The sequence below is a fragment of the Sinocyclocheilus rhinocerous genome, unplaced genomic scaffold (genome assembly GCF_001515625.1).
Source record: "Sinocyclocheilus rhinocerous isolate Xijiao unplaced genomic scaffold, SAMN03320098_v1.1 scaffold2043, whole genome shotgun sequence".
Taxonomy (NCBI): domain Eukaryota; kingdom Metazoa; phylum Chordata; class Actinopteri; order Cypriniformes; family Cyprinidae; genus Sinocyclocheilus; species Sinocyclocheilus rhinocerous.
Window position 1 is genome coordinate 339724 of NW_015652169.1, and position 16810 is coordinate 356533.

The 16810-nt window shown below is 34.2% G+C and overlaps 2 protein-coding genes across 6 annotated transcripts in view; both read right to left on the reverse strand.

Annotated features, from left to right (window-relative positions):
• The window catches only part of LOC107713973 (leucine-rich repeat and coiled-coil domain-containing protein 1-like), an 18731-nt gene extending 14704 nt beyond the window's left edge, over positions 1 to 4027 (reverse strand). The window contains exons 1-8 of one of the 3 annotated variants that reach the window (XM_016519652.1): positions 3938 to 4027; positions 3133 to 3195; positions 2818 to 3023; positions 2569 to 2634; positions 1560 to 1727; positions 1212 to 1381; positions 922 to 1071; positions 580 to 779 (exon numbers count right to left, since the gene is read on the reverse strand). In XM_016519652.1, the coding sequence (XP_016375138.1) occupies positions 580 to 779; positions 922 to 1071; positions 1212 to 1381; positions 1560 to 1727; positions 2569 to 2634; positions 2818 to 3023; positions 3133 to 3176 (1004 nt within the window). In that variant the 5' untranslated portion in view covers positions 3177 to 3195; positions 3938 to 4027. Of the gene's footprint in view, positions 1 to 579; positions 780 to 921; positions 1072 to 1211; positions 1382 to 1559; positions 1728 to 2568; positions 2635 to 2817; positions 3024 to 3132; positions 3224 to 3933 lie in introns of all 3 variants that reach the window. The other 2 variants (XM_016519653.1, XM_016519654.1) reach the window with 2 other exon arrangements.
• Positions 4028 to 4570: 543 nt separating this feature from the next.
• The window catches only part of LOC107713968 (RALY RNA binding protein like), a 22645-nt gene continuing 10405 nt past the window's right edge, over positions 4571 to 16810 (reverse strand). Inside the window, exons 2-9 of one of the 3 annotated variants that reach the window (XM_016519644.1) lie at positions 14341 to 14611; positions 8549 to 8621; positions 8392 to 8439; positions 7100 to 7272; positions 6484 to 6597; positions 5416 to 5523; positions 5224 to 5261; positions 4571 to 4745 (exon numbers count right to left, since the gene is read on the reverse strand). In XM_016519644.1, the coding sequence (XP_016375130.1) occupies positions 5242 to 5261; positions 5416 to 5523; positions 6484 to 6597; positions 7100 to 7272; positions 8392 to 8439; positions 8549 to 8621; positions 14341 to 14596 (792 nt within the window). In that variant the 5' untranslated portion in view covers positions 14597 to 14611 and the 3' untranslated portion in view covers positions 4571 to 4745; positions 5224 to 5241. Of the gene's footprint in view, positions 4746 to 5223; positions 5262 to 5377; positions 5524 to 6483; positions 6598 to 7099; positions 7273 to 8391; positions 8440 to 8548; positions 8622 to 14340; positions 14612 to 16810 lie in introns of all 3 variants that reach the window. The other 2 variants (XM_016519642.1, XM_016519643.1) reach the window with 2 other exon arrangements.

Genomic DNA, 16810 nt, shown 5'->3' on the forward strand with positions numbered 1-16810 from the left:
GTCACCGAATATGTTTTTTCTGAGGTAAATGTGACGTTACGTGACATTGTTTACAAGCCGTTATGACGTCTTTGCGCGACTGAAACACTGATTGAGCGATTACATGAGACAGGATACGGATTGTAAAGTTGTACTCTTTCTTTTAACTTAACTTCGGATGTTTAGTTATGTTTATTTTGTGCTGAAACTGGTATTAATGTGGAGGAGATGATCAGCTCACGTGCGCCTCGCGCTACCGCGTCTGTTGAACTGAGGCGCTACAGCGATCTGTCACTCCACATTAAACAGCGCCAAAACGTCATTTATTGTTTAAATATTGCAATACAATGGACAGAATTTGAAATCTGAGACTTTGTTTCATATTAAAAGTACCAAAGCACAATGCTTATTGCGATTTATTGTATGGGAATTACCCTTCAATGTTCCGTCCATTAACTGAAAACAGGCTACACTAATCGATTCTTGGGATTTAAGAATCGATATCGTTCCGTAAACATGAGAATCGATTAATATCGAGATATCGATATTTTTTACCCAGCCCTAGCATTTATAAATATGAATGTGTACAAGTTACTTCACCAGTCAGATTGTTTGGGTTTGGTGTCCTTGGTCAATTTTTTCCCTGCAGAGCCTCTGGGATGAGACAGGATTCTGGAATGCCGTTGGTTCTCTTTTCCACTGTCACATTCGCTCTCTGATGTCTGATCGGTGTCTCTTTTTGCTTTATGTATCACAGAAGGTACAGCGCTGTTTGTTTTAAAGCCATCCCCTGTAGGGACCTAAGTTCAAATGTACAATTTAGAATTATGTTATTTCCTAAATTTTGGATTGTGCTATTTTTATGAAAAGACTGAATTAGTGGTCATTAATGATGAAATTAATGATAACTGAAATGTAGTAATCAATTTTCCCTTTCTTTACCTTCTGAATGAGATGGGAAACCTGCTGCTCTAGTTTTTTAATTCGCTGCTCATTTTCTTGATTTTCTGTAGTTGGTTTTCCACCTCGTTGTCGAAACTGGGTCAGGACTTCATCAATCCGCGGAGTAGTGGGAGGAGCATCTGACTTTGCCTTCATAACAAAAAAACACATTGAACATAAACATATGTCTCATAACCACCTCAAGATGATTCAAATGCCCTTCTCAGTCTAAAGACAGATAAATATCTGAGGAGCTTGAGAAAATAAACAGTATCATAAAAACAGTTTACCAGTTCTTCATTAACACTGGTGTCTGATGAAATTAGAAACTCAAGAAAGTCCTCAAGACCAGGAACATCCATAGGACTGTCTTCTGCTAAAGGAGATGGATTTCCTATGCGATCTACTCCATCTAGTGTAGTGACTTGATGCAGAGACTGAAGAACCATCTCTCTGTAGCCTACAAACAAAGGAAGAACATACTAGTGAAAAAAGTTGCCAAATTTTTCGATCTTATATATTCTTTTTGGCCCTTTTAGACAATTTTAGATTTTCCACACCAGTTCCATTGCATGATTCACAGTTTGCTTGTCTGAAAAAGAATTCTTGATTTTCCTTCAGGGTTTTTCCCTACAAACCTGGCAGTGAGCAGACTGGATTCTGTGCACCATCCTTGCTAAAAGTAACATCTTTCAGATTCTGCAGTCCCACCATGCACTGCAGCAGGTGGTTCATGCTATCCAAACGATTGCTGTGGAGCTGTAGGTACTTCAGTTTGTACTCTGCTCCATGAAGATACAAGAGACCTGAAAGCACAGAGCAGTAAGTGAATACACAGTTGTCCAGCTGTGATCTACACTATCGTTCATAAGTTTGGGGTTCAATAATAATAATAAAATAAATTAAAATTGAATACTTTTATTCAGCAGGGATGCACTGGTAAAATGTGACAAGAATTTTACATGGTTCTATTTCAATTAAATGCTGTTCTTTTGAACTCTCTCATCAACAAATCCTAAAAAACGTATCATGGTTTTCATAACAATTAAGCTGCACAACTGTTCTAAACATTGATAATAAGAAATATTTCTTGGTCACCAAATCAGCATATTAGAATGATTTCTGAAGGATCATGTGACACTGAAGACTGGAGTAATAACAAAAATTCAAATTTTGCTTTGAATTACATTTGAAAATATATTAAAATATATATAGCTCTATTATAGTCAATAATTATATATTTCAAAATAAAAGTGTTATTTTAAATTTTAATAACATTCTGAAAAATTCAGAAAACATCAGATGCCAAAAATCAGAAAAAAATTATTGTGGGAAATGTTATTGTATGATTCAGTGAAGAAGGCTTGTTGACAAAATGTTTGATTGTTGATTGCTCTGTTGCAAAATAAAAATTAATTTCAAGTCATTAAGAAGATACAGAGAGTGAGGATCCTTTATCTGAAAATGATGTATTTCTGATCAAATAAATGAAGCTTTGGTAAACATAAGATTTATTCTTTTTATTGAAAAAAAAAAACAGACTTTTTAATGTTAGTGGCATTTCTTATCTTACATGTCAAATAATTCAGAGAGCAAAAACAAACTACTCAAGAATTAACACATTGATGGGAATGCAATCTAACCTACCAGTTAGGTCATTTATTTGATTGTAGGCCAAATTCAGTCTTGTGAGACTTGTTAGTCCATTGAGTCCTGAAAGAAATTAATGTATTGACAGATTACAAACCAAAGACACCTAATTAGAAGTAATAACAGGAAGGAACGGTTTAAGATCACATTGAAAACAGACACGCTTTCATTTTACCATTAAAATTATACTACAGGGCATTTAAAACATTTACCACATTTTCTGCCCTAAAAAAGTGTGAGCTTTACCTTCTACTTTGGTGATTAAGTTGCAGGACAGGTTTAAGGTGCGCAGTGAGGACAGGGAAGCTAATCCCTCTATACGACAGATGTGATTGGATGACAGGTCCAGATGTCTTATGTGCCATGCTGTCCTCAAGCCCTCAATCTTAGTGAGGCGATTACAGTGAAGATTCAGAGATGAAATAATGGGATTCAGTGGGACCTCTAGTAGACTAAAAATAAATATCTTCAGTGAAGTCACAATCACACACTGTACTTAAAATACTGTGCAGCCTGGTAACAGGTCCTTCTGCTGTAAAACTGGACTATGGGTTAACTGACCTTGAAATATCCTTATCAATTAGACAGAGCTCTCCAACAGCCATGACCTGCTACAGACACACACTGAGAACAAGTTTCCGTCGTTATCAACCTGTCAAATATATAAGCAATAACCCACAGACCTCTTGGGTGTTACATGACTGAATAGGTCACAACAATAATCAATGAAAGGTATACATTAACAACAACATAACGTGTTACTGTTTCACACACATATAAGCAATAACCCACAGACCTCTTGGGTGTTACATGACTGAATAGGTCACAACAATAATCAATTAAAGGTATACATTAACAACAACATAACGTGTTACTGTTTCACACAGCTAGACGTTTATTTATTTACATTGCTGCTACAAAAACGATTGAAGCTTAATCGAAGTTAACTGTTAAATTGGGTCTTTTAATTCAGATAATAAGAACTAAGACGACGAACTGACATAAATTAAGTTTTAGACACTGGGCGCCCGACAGTTCAGCACTTGAAAACACAACAACACATGATGTAAACAAAGCCCAGACTGATTATGTACACAAATTTGATTGCGTAATTTGTGTTAATAACAGGTCAGTTCTTCTATTAAAAGGCGCGCAGAGCTGCCAGGGTTGTATAAAACTATTTATAGGTAACGTTAACTTAAAGCTTTAATATAACTTTAATTTCAAATGCAAAATGATGTGACGTTAGTTTTAACGTCAGTTCTTCTGTTAGCCTCTGATTACTTTCTGTTGATTTCACGATAACTTTCTCTTCCATTATAGTATAAATAATATGTATAAAATGATGTGTGTTATAATTACCTACCTGACTTGTAGTAAACTCTAACTGCCTGCGAAGGATTCAAAGATTGCCATTATATTTTTACCGCTGTAGAAACTAAAAGTCCCGCTTACTAATTCCTACTTCCGGCCGGGTACGTAATCACTTCCTATAGACGGCTTTTGTTGATAGCTCAGTTGAGTCTCAAAAGAAACTGAATGTCTCTTAAAACTTTCAGTTGGCTTACATTAATGCACAGCTACAATCAACGTTAAATACCCAAAAATCTAAAACTTGCTACAATTGATGTCTGGCCGATTTTATTTCACAAATGCGTCACACAATATTAAACACACAATAATATTTTTACCACACTTTTCAGATAAGTTATTATAAACTACAATAAAAATTTAAAAGAAATAGAGATGTAAACGTAGCTTATATTCCTAATAATGGGTGAGACATAAATCATTTCATTATAGTTTACTTACATAAATTAAATACATAAATGTGCATTTAATAAACATTATTTAAATCTGTATAATTATAATCTCCAAAAAAAAAAATCAAATGCACATACAATTTAATTTGTAAACCTTTATGACAGTTGACACTGAAATTGATCACATTTGCTAAATATAATACATCAATGATTATACATATTAAGTTACGGTTACGGTCATCCTTTCATCCTTTCATTTTGTCTGACTATACATACTCATGTATGTGCATGTATGACCAGTTGAATGAATGAAAAATGCATATAAATAAATAAATAGACATGAAAGGGTGAACAATTCGATCTGGATATCTTCCAAAAATAGTAAACTTGATAGGTGTGCTGGTCCCAGTCCTTCAGAAAGAAAAATAAATATAAAATGTATTAAAATAAATTAAGATAAAATATTTCAATATTTTTTTAAATATAGAAATATCAGAGAATTTCTGTTTATGCTATATTATTACATAATACATTCTTAAGTATTTTACAAGAAACTGTTGGTTATGCACTGAGTGAAGCAAAAGAGGACTTTCTGTTTGCTGGATACTGAATGTCAAATGATGAGACATTTCAGAGAGATCAGTACTCAGATATGAATGGCTAAAATTACTTTTAGTTTACAGGGCATTGCTTATGAATGTTGCTTATGAGGTCTGGCTAAAAATAATGAGTGCAATAAATTGCACAATATGTTCTTCTTACATGGACAGCAGGGAGTCTCAAATCTCAGATAGTGACATCAGTACATCTCACTTTCACTTTTTTGATGATGTCAAATAAAAAGAGAGAAGAATGTTAAATATAAAGGGACATTAATTGTGGTACAAACCTTGCTCAGTTGTCTACATCAGATATGTGGTTTTCTATCTGGGATTTAACACACACACACACACACAATTATATCCAATACAAATGGGTCTTGCTGATATATCAAATAAAAACAAATGACATTTCATATTCAGATGAGTTCAATGACAGCTCACCAGTTCACTGTTAGCCCTGTCATTATATCCATCATCACCTTCATCAGTCCCTTCCCAAGACCCCGCTTCCTGATGTTCCTGATCCACATCCTCTTCTGTCTCACTATAGAGAGACTGATAGGTCTTCTCGTGCTTCCAGTGGGTGTCTACACAATATTGAGTTCACGGACGGAAAGGTGAATGAGATAACGGGATTAAAGTGCGGCCAACAGCTAAAGTGAATATTTAAAGAAAACGTACACTGACTGTAATTTTAATGGCAATAGACTGTAAAGATGCTATAGTGAAAACCTGTTAATTAGTTCATGGTAAATTCTCTTACTCTCTATGGTAAAAAACTGTTATAAATCTAACGGGCCATTTAGTGTCATTTTATAATTAAATACTGTTACATTTACAGTTTTTAGACGTGAAATAGAACGTCATTTTATAATTTACAGATAAAAAATTGACATTTTGACAATTGCCAGATTTACCTGTGAGATACTGCATATTTTATGTTTTTTTTAATTTAAATAATTAAAAAACTTAGTTTTTTTATTATGTTTCTTCTTGGTTACATTAAGGTTTTGTTACACGTTATATTGTTAAATTAATGTTTATTACATTATTTTAGTGTCATGTTTGTTACCATGGTGGTGTTTTGTATTTGCATGTAAGACACTGTGCTCCTTCTATGTTTACCTCAGTTTGTGGAAAAGCTACTTGTGATGAGTTTTGATTCATCATGTGGCTTTCTCATGACCACCTGTGTTTTTTTTATGGCTGTCAGCATATCATAAAGGTACAAAACACATTTTAGTACTTCAGGAGGTTGGTATAATAAATGGTACTATTTTTTACATTCTGGCAATCACAGCTGCAGTTTTTTCTTGTAAATTTCAGTGTTTTTTAACAGTGTAGGCTAGCAAACTTTCGAGTAAGTAAAACTAACACAGGTGGATGTCTCTTCTCCTAGTCCAAGTTGTGTGTGTGTGTGAAGACACGAGTGGTGCTGTTTTCGATTTCCTGCACTGACATTGCAAGTGATGAAGACAAGTGTTTTTAATCTACCTCCTGCCAACATGGCCTCTACCCTGACAGCAATGTTCATTTCATCCTCTTACCTGCTTCTGCTAACTGCTTCTGTTCAATCTTCTCTAGCCTTCCCAGTAAGGAGTCGATCTTAATCTTTATCTGGGACAGTTCTTGTTTGATTGTCAGGAGCTGATCGGATTTCACTTGGATAAAAACAAACAAACAATGATGAGGATGAATATATATCACTGTGATTTTATCAGCTCATTGTTGTAAAATATCATTTTTTGTTTTAAAATGGTTATGGTTGGAAATAGATTATGAACTGTATGGACATGTTATGTCAAAGTCCAGGTTATTAAAGGTGCCTGATTACACAACTAAAGGTTCCAAAATGGGTTTTCACAGCGATGCCATAGAACCAGTTTTAGTTCCCCAAAGAACCTTTCAGTGAACAGTTCTTAAAAGAACCATTTTTTCTTAGTGTGTGTGAAGAACATTCTAATAATCTAAAGAACCTTTTTCCACTGTAAAGAACCTTTTGAGGAATAAAAAGGTTCCATGGATGGTAAAGGTTTTTTGTGGAACCAATGATGCCAATAAATAACCTTTATTTTTAAGAGTGCAGAGTGTTCTAGGTGCTAAAAATATGTAAATGGAAATTGAAATGATATGACACAAATTGACTTTGAATGATGGACAAACCCATAGAGCATAAGGAACCTGAAGACAGCGTTCTTAGATAAGAAGAGCAGGTGGACCTCTTTGGCTGGAATGAGTTTTTTGTCCTGCGTGTTGAGAGTGCAATCAAACGGGAATGCTTGATAGGTATCATAGCCCGAGGGGAGGGTGCTAGTCTTCCATGAATGTCAAAAATTCTGAAAAGAAAAATAGAAAAATATTTGTACAAATATTTTATATTATTATTATTAATAATCATTAAAAAGTGTATCACGGTTTTATTTTATTAAACATATTAGGCACCGCAATTTTCAATATTGATAAAAATAAGAAATGTTTCTTGAGCGCCAAATCATCACATTAGAACGATTTCTGAAGGATCATGTGACACTAAAACTGATATAATAGCTTGCCACCACAGGAATAAATTACATTTTAAAATATATTACAATAGAAAGCAGTTATTTTAAATTGTAATTATATTTCAAAATATTACTGTATATTACTGCATTTTTGATCAAATAAATTCAACCTTGTGAGCATAAGAAACTAAAATAACTATCCAAAAAAAAAAAATTCCAAATTTTGTATACTGTATGTATACACATTAGGAATTCCTTGTTAACATTTTTTATTTAAATGTCACTCAATTATTATTATTGTTGTTATTGTTATTAAACACTTTAAGCTAGATATAATATAAAGAGAATATCTTAGTCTACATGCAAAAGAGCAAGATCACTTTTTAGTCCCTCTCCCCTGAGATAACACTTGATGAGCATAATTAGCTTTTACCTGCATATTTTGAAATAACCTCACTGAAGGAATTTTGCTCGTTAGCACATATATATTTTCCATGGAGATGTATAAAACTCAGCTCTGCCAAATGAGGAGTGAAAGCAAACACATGAAAATGTCAGAGGAAAGATGACCGGCGTGTCTGCGCTGCTCAGTTAACGACCCAGCAGCTTTCTGACATTCAGCTAATGTCTCACAGGAGAGGACTGCTCATCATTAGCCTGAGCAAAGGATCGAAGTCAAACCAATAAAATGACATTAATTATGGTTATTAGGGGAAGCTCTTCCTCTACTTTTTAGCTTTTATTTTTTTCTTCACCTTACCTCAGTTTTTCATAACAGTGAAAAGGTCATACAAGACAAGTTGGATCTCAACTAAAAATGTAATTAACAAAACCTTATTACAAAACTCCTGTAAGAAAAGATCTTACCAATTCAACTACTAAAACACCAATGTAACTGTATCAAAAGATTATCTTTGAATTCATGCATTTGCATAAGTGAATGCATATACATACCTGGTATAGAAATCATCCCTGTAGAAATCATAATCAAATTCATAGCCACTTATAAATAAATAAATTAAAAAAGATGAGAAAAATGTTATTTCAGTCTTTCCATATCTACCTAATCACAATGCAAAAAATGTTCAAAAATTCTATTTAGGTGGTTCACCTGTATAAGGAGAAAGGTCGCTTGGATCCCACTTTTGGCCTGTAAGGACGTGGTTCTCCAGCCATGTTAATGTCTGTGGGAAGAGCAAAGGACATTGTACAAAAACAGTATACGCTTTCCCTTTTAATCATAGTCTCCTTCAAATGAATGACTAACAATGGCCGGTGAATATAATGGACTTAGAAAAGCCTCTGCGCCCTGAGAAAGTGCATAGGCTTTATGCCACAGAATAAATGACTGATGGCTCTCATCTGTCTCATCAGCAAGAGAGATGCTATCAAAGCAACAGCCTCAAAACACACACAGATGCACAATCACTCCTGAGTGCCTTTCAAGGTCACCCGGCACGTTATCCAGAAGGACGGGCTGCCTGAGTGCCTGACTAAATCACAATTCGGGGCTTTAAGACATTTACAAGCAATTTCAGCCTTCACTTTGATGAAGCACAAAACAAAGCACTAAATCTGTGAAGAAAAGTAGTGCACTTTCAGAGTTTAGATTAGTCTTTGCCTGAATGAGCCAAATTCATTATGGAAGCATACAGACCTTTCAAATGGAGACAGTCACGCTCCGAATACATTTATGAGACTGAAGTTTCAAAACATTTGAATGAATATATTGGAAAATACATTCAAATTGAAAAGCAGGAGGGAAAACAGTTGATAGGGAAGATCAGGTTTGTTTCATCCTCTTTAATTAGCAGGTTCTAATTACAGCTAAACTTCTGCGATGAGAGTGGACGATTTGGAAACATTATCATTAGTTTGACGTTAACACAAAAGCTTTTTTTTTAAAAAGAAGTTCTCTTCAAATTAATGTAATTACGTTGACTTAAAGTGTTTGAAGTTCAAAGGATATCTTCATGAGTTTGATGTCGGTGTCTAACAGAGAAACGTAAAGGGATAGTTGATACAAAAATGAAAATTCTGTCATCATTTACTCAAACAAAAAACATTTGACAAAAAAAAGATTTTTATTATATATTATTATATTATATTATATTTAATGCGTCTTTTAGCAGACACTTTTATCCAAATATATTATATAATATTATTATAAATAAAATTGTAATTATTTTTTATTAATTTTATTTTATTATTTTTTATTGTTTTTTAAAAAGATTTTTATTACTTTTAACACAATACATTTATTTGAAATAGTCAAGCAAATTTCAGAAGGTTTCAGATGCGATTTTAATATTCTGCCTGAGTATTTCTAGGCTCTCATATACTTTTGAGGTAAAGTAATCTGCATCAAAAGTTCATGAACTGAATGGGGTCAAGAATTGTTACCATTAGTTTGATCACAATGAACTTTCAGATGATGAACGGTGACACAATGGTTAATCTGTACTGATTTACATTAATACATTTGGCATACACTTTTCTCCAGAGCCATTTACATTGCATTCAAGCCATTCAATTTTTTTTAGTTCATACATTTCCTGGCAAATCAAACCCTTGATGCTAGTGCAATTCTCTACTGTTTGAGTTACAGGAACGATTGAGTCTCTTTGATGACATAAATGGGGAAGCAAGCAATTTAAGTTCTCGATAATGGTTTTGTGAGATGGTTTCTTGGGAGACAATACGATCCAAAACAGGCTGAATCATCCAATAATCAGCGGATGGTCCCACGACACGCCAGACATTTCACTCGATATGTGCCGACCATCATATTTCAGACGTGGAGCCATATCAATACTTTAATCTGAGTTTACCAACGGGCCTCCTCTATTCAGTATGCTGTTCACTCAAAGGTCTGTCAGGCTTAGCGTAGAGAGAAGATTGGCATTTCTCTTAGTGATGACCTCTGCTTAATGTCAATGTGTCTGCCTGTCAGCTTAAAAGAGTTTTCTAAGTGATTCATTTGACGAGACATAACTGAAGTATTATGCCTAAACTAGTGCCTGAATGCCAAACTCTAAATTAAATATCTGTTCTGATAAACCTCAGTAAACAAAGTGACTCAAGATACCTGACTAAGCAAGAAAGAACTTCAAGGACTTTATTTGTTTTCAAAGAAAATCACTTTGCAGTCACATAATTCATATAGTTCTGTTTTAGGTAGTGACCTATGAATATTATTCAGACACCTCTGGTATTTGTTGTATCTCTTTCACTAATGAGTGTTTTCCATACATGACCTACTTATCAAACATCTCCTTCACTTCCTTCATTCATTCCTTTGTGGCATGATGTAATTCCGTGACTAATGTGCGCAATTGTCTGGAACAGTTTGTATACTCGAGGACATCATATCCATTTTCAGTGCCGCTCATTATCCCTGGAGTCTTGTGTGTGCACAGCTACAAAACTTTGCGTTGATCTGCCGTCTTTGATTAGACACACACAAAACATGGATGCTCATCATGAACAGATGCAACTCGCATGCGAATTTAACAGCTTTTGGGGTTTAGGAAATTGCGTTTCTGAAAATGTCTAATCAGTCATTTATTTTTTGACTACTTGGCCTGTTCAAAACTGCATTTAAAATCTTCTGGAGTAAGTCAAAGAATATGAAAAAGTTAAAGGAGTAAATTCTGTAGCCTGTAGACTGATGTCCTGTACTTCAATGTGGAGAACACATACTGAACCCTCTGACAAAAATTAAAGGGAGGAGGTTATCATTTCAGACAGGTCACAACATTTTTTAAGTTGTACAAGATTCTAATCAGTCATTTTTATTTTTTGACTACTTGGCCTGTTCAAAACTGCATTTCAAATCTTCTGGAGTAAGTCAAAGAATATGAAAAAGTTAAAGGAGTAAATTCTGTAGCCTGTAGACTGATGTCCTGTACTTCAATGTGGAGAACACATACTGAACCCTCTGACAAAAATTAAAGGGAGGAGGTTATCATTTCAGACAGGTCACAACATTTTTTAAGTTGTACAAGATTCTTATGTATTTTCCTCCTTGAAAGCTTTCAGCAAAGTTGACAAAAAGGTTGTGGAAAGAAAGAAAGAAAGAAAGAAAGAAAGAAAGAAAGAAAGAAAGAAAGAAAGAAAGAAAAGATTTATAATCTTTAAAATATATTTCATCTGGCAGCATTGAAATATTTTTATTGTAAATAATATTATTTTATGATATTCAAGATTCAAGATTTTTTATTTGTCACATACATGGTTATATAGGGAATATATGACCAGCAGTGAAATGTAAGTCAGGTCCGCTCCATGGACAGTGCAATTATTAAAGAATACAAACACAAGAAAAATATATATAAATATAGATATGGAAAAAGTAAGATAAAAAATAAGAATAAAATAAAATGTTATTAATTACTATTGCATATTATTATATTAAATAATATAGTATTTTATTATATTAGTATTTTAATATTGTTAAAATGTATACTATAACTATATTAGGTTGCACCAAACATTTTTTTTTTTTTACTTAAACATCATTTGAGATCAAGTAGAAATAACTCCTTAAAGAAACAGCTGCATATTTTCTCACTTTTTACAACATATAAGTACATTTGGTTACTTGTCATTTAGAAGATGCTTTCTATGGGAGTTCCCCTGCGCTTAATTACAAACAAATGTTTTAATTGCATTTATTAAATGTATTTATTCATAATTAAAAAGATTTAATATATTTAAAAAAACTAAAATATAATATTGTGTAATTACTAACATTTCCTAAAAATGTTCATTTTAATTTACAAAGCTGCAAAAGTATTATTATACATATTCATATTTTATCGATTCTGTTACAAATCAAGTATTAAAAGCACTTATCAGAAATATGGTACTTATTTGTCTGTAAAATACTTACATCTCTGATTCCGCTTCCTTTTATGCATTGTTCTTCTGTACATGTCCATTAGGTTGTGCATACAATATTTTGAGGAATAAATTATTCCTTTCCCTTGAACTCACTTCACCGTAGTGACACTGTGAGAGACTGACTGAACAGAGTTCAGCATACAGGCATGCACCATTCCAGACCGTACCACCAACACATAACGGGGGTGTTGACAAATATGCAATAAAAATATGAAAAGAATCGAAACAATTATAATGTACTAATCAGGACCCAATAAATACTGTGGTTTTGCATCAATACAAACAAAATAAATACATAAATAAATAAAACATTATTTAAGACCATATATACTGTATAAGAACATACATATCTTTTACAAACATATACAGTATGGATAAATGTATGGCTAAATATATATCAACAGTTGATGTAGTTTACACTCTTGTCTCAGATTGTCTCTGATCTTGGATCATATTGTGCATCAAAAGAGCAGCATCCCACAGCTGCTGTCATTCATTTGAAAATTCTTGGTAGTTATTGACATTATAAGCCCGGAGGCTATTCATGCAGGAATATGCTTTTTCCTTTGAATTAATGACAGGCTCTGAAATTGAAGACATTGTGATGCCTTCATATCTGTCAGAGGGTTTCAGATATAGAAAAACTAATTATAGTGCCATGAATACACACGCACCCACTTTGACACTGATATTCTTATAAAAGCTTTTTTAGACAAGCTAAAGAAAACAATGATTGCAAAGTCTTATACTGAGGTCTGGGAGATTCTAAATTGTTAGAGAAATTTAAGGTCCTATATCTGACTCATACTTATTTTGAAGCTTACATAAATCTTACGTTTGGCACAATATGGTTTATTCATAGGTGTTCTTCAAATAATCAGACAAATATCAGATGGTGCTTTTTATGAGATTTTAGTATTCTTCTAGATTAGTACTTTTAGATTCTGCTATACTTTGGAGTAAAAGCAATCTGCATGAATTGAATGGGGTCAAGAGTTATGAATAAATCCTCCACAATAAGCGTTTGTTATGATTTGTCTTTGCCACTGCAGTGCCATGGATGTCTACGGTATATTTATATTGCCATCTAGTGGTTAACATCAGCCAATTTTCATTCAGTAAAAAGACATTAAGATCTTTTGAAAAAACACTGCAAAAATTGCACACTGCGTATCATTCAGTCATTAAACATATAGTATTGCACAAAATTAAATTCTCCATAATAAAATCCACTTAATTAAAAGCAGACTTTCTTCTCTAATGCACTATTTGTGTACATATATTTTTTCAGCTTTATGGTTCATGCCAGTTCACCTGTACTTCCTCTTGCCAACATAGGGGGGCAATAAAACACTGTAAATATGAGTCACAGACAAAATGAACTCACTTTCTACAGCATGGAAAGATAGATAGATTCTTAAAACTAATGATTTCTCTACTTTCCATGTACAAATCAGCAGCATAGTGGGTGACTAACCAAATTTGACTAACAAATTGTTAGTCATGGAATCCCTGATGTCGGCCCCGCTGCAATTGGAGCGCTTAGCCAAGCACTAAATACCCTCAACGTGTTGTTGCAGCGTTGAGCAATGTAACAAATCACAGACATATCTGTTGATTTCTTAAACGCAGTGGCCAATCAGAAACGTTTTGTCAGAATTCACTCACCGCTGAAAGCGCCGCAGTTTTTAAGTGCAGTTTTACAGTAACAGTAACCTTAAGGAAAATCAGTCCAGCACAAAAGACCCATTGGAGTTCAACTCAAACCACTGCTGCAACATTGACAGCAGGAGTTTAATTTTTAATAAAGGATGATGAATATTTACCAGGTAGCCATGGGAACGGCTATGACCTAAGATCAACTGTCTCTGTAGATCTCACATCTTTCTGTCCTTTTCTCATTTTTCTCCTGCTCTGCTTTTTCTACCTTCCTCATTGAAATCGCCTGTTTGAGTCCAGTCATTTACATAAATAAAAAGAGAAATAAATTTCACTTACCTAAGGTCTGTCCAGCCAGCATCCTGCTGTTCTCACCAGCCACCGCCGATCGAGCGTTCCTCTCGCAGGCATACTGGACGAAAGCAAAGCCCTTGTGCACAGAGCAGCCAGTGATCTTCCCATACTTGGCAAAAATGAGCTCAATGTCAGTTTTCTTGACCACAGCAGTGTTGAGGTTACCAATGAACACTCTAGAATTCAGTGAGCGAGGATCTGTCTTGTTTGTTATATTGCTGGTTTGAGTTTTCCCAGTCATCCTTCTCAGGATGTCCTAAAACAAACATAAAACAAATATTAAAGGAAAATGGTTGAAACCTTAAAAAAAAAAAATTCCACACAACACAAAGCACTAGAACTATTTTTTAAATGTAATTAAAGTAACTGTATCTCTGTCCTGACAACAAGTTTAGCGTGGTAATATTCATGGTAATGTTAATATGTTTGGTCTTGGCGGAACAGATCTGCTACACTGCTGCTGTAGCGGCAGAGCAAGTACCAAGACTTTCTACTTCCAATACATCCACAGACATGCTGCTGTGAGCATAGGAAATACTGCTGCTGCACATATAACACATATGAAATAACCCCCATGTATAACATGCATGAAATCACCCCATAGCAGATCTATAAGGTGGAGCTGGGGAAGGTGGAGGGTTTCTGAAGCATGTTGCAACTGCTACAGCAAGCACTAGTCAAGTATTTGAATGCTGAACAGCAAGCTCATTGGCTGCTGATGTTTGGAGCCCCCTACAGTTGTCATAATAACAGTGAATTGCTGTACAAAAAAAAAACACCTTGAATAAGCCATTTGCCTTATTAGAAGTCAATATGCTTTCAGAATGATTTTGAAACTGATATTTCAAGGTAAAAAAGGCAAAAATGACATAGGGTTAATTCAGTTTAACTGGGAAATTTTTCCCAGTCATCTCAATTGCAAATACAATCGCTTTAACACTAAGATTTTTGAATATTCTATTCCATTCTGTCTATAGACTATGTATATAGAATATTGCTTTGCATGTACAATGTACATCATAATATCATTGGAAAGATGTGAAATGATACACAAAACTATCTAATAACTATTACTAATATTTCCATTATAAAAAGGGAGCTGACTTAGTTATACAATGGAGTTCGAGCAGACTCATTCATGATGTACCTGTTCATTTCCTAACCCATCTCCATGGCAACAGACACAAAAGTTTATGATCAAGAAAGAAAGTTATTTTCAGATACTGTACCTACTCCACCCATTCACACCCTCCTCCCAAAACAAACTATTGCTAATAACTGCAGTTGCTATAAATGGAGCAAAAATAAAAGTTTTTTTTTTTAGTGCTATTTATATTAGGTGATCCCGTGATCCTGTCATAATATTTTTTAAACACTCTTTTCATGTATGCAGAACCTATACATCTGGCTGATGTGGCAACACTAGGGTTGACACCAGAGAAGACACCAGTCAGAATGAGCTGTGAGGAGCACTAGAGTGTGAGAAAGCGGAGACGTGTGAAGTTCACACTCAAAAAAAAGCTTCTGATATAAGGCTTCTCTTGTCTGTCACTGCAAGTGATGACAAAGTGTTTCTTCAGAAATCTCTTGTATGTAATAATTGTAAATATAACCAATAGAGCAAAATCATTGTTGTCAAGGGTTTAGCTAACATACGCTTTATGACAAACACATCTGAACAAGCTAATCAAGGTGTTCAGGGTTGCTTGAAAATTACAGGCAGGTGTATTGGAGCAGGGTTGGAACTGAGTCTGCAATGATTGCTTTGGAGAGCCCTGTTCTATAAGATCTACAAATCTTCTCAAAATAAAACACACCTTTATCATGGTGAGACTGTTTCAAAAGTGAAACATCCACTTTCATCTACAATTATGAAATCAAAATTGGAATTTTGTGGCATTTAGTCCAAGTCCATTAGCTTCATATATGAGAATAGGGGTCAGTAAGATTTTTTTATTGTTTTTGAAAGAAGCCTCCAATGATTTCCAAGGCTGAATTTATTTGAATAACATTACAATAAAACAGTAATATTGTGAAATATTAAGACAATTAAAAATAACTGTATACATTAATATATTTTTAAAATATAATTTATTCCATTGTGGGCAAAGCTGAATTACTCCAGTCTTCAGTGTCACATGACCCTTCAGAAGTTATTCTAGTACGTATGTTGATTTTGTGCTCAAGAAACATTTCTCATTATTATTGTCACGGGCAGGGTGTTCTAGAGATCAGGCAGGACGACGAATACAATGATATTTAATAACTTAACAGGAAATCCAGACAGGGTAGACATCAACAGCCACAATAACCGACAAACTAGAATACAAGAGACAGGAACTGATATAGGGCAGATAGGTGAGCACAATGAGGTGATTAACTAATAATGAGAACAGGAACAACCAAATAAAGGACACAAGCGGGAGAAACCACAATTAACAGTCCACAGGGGTGT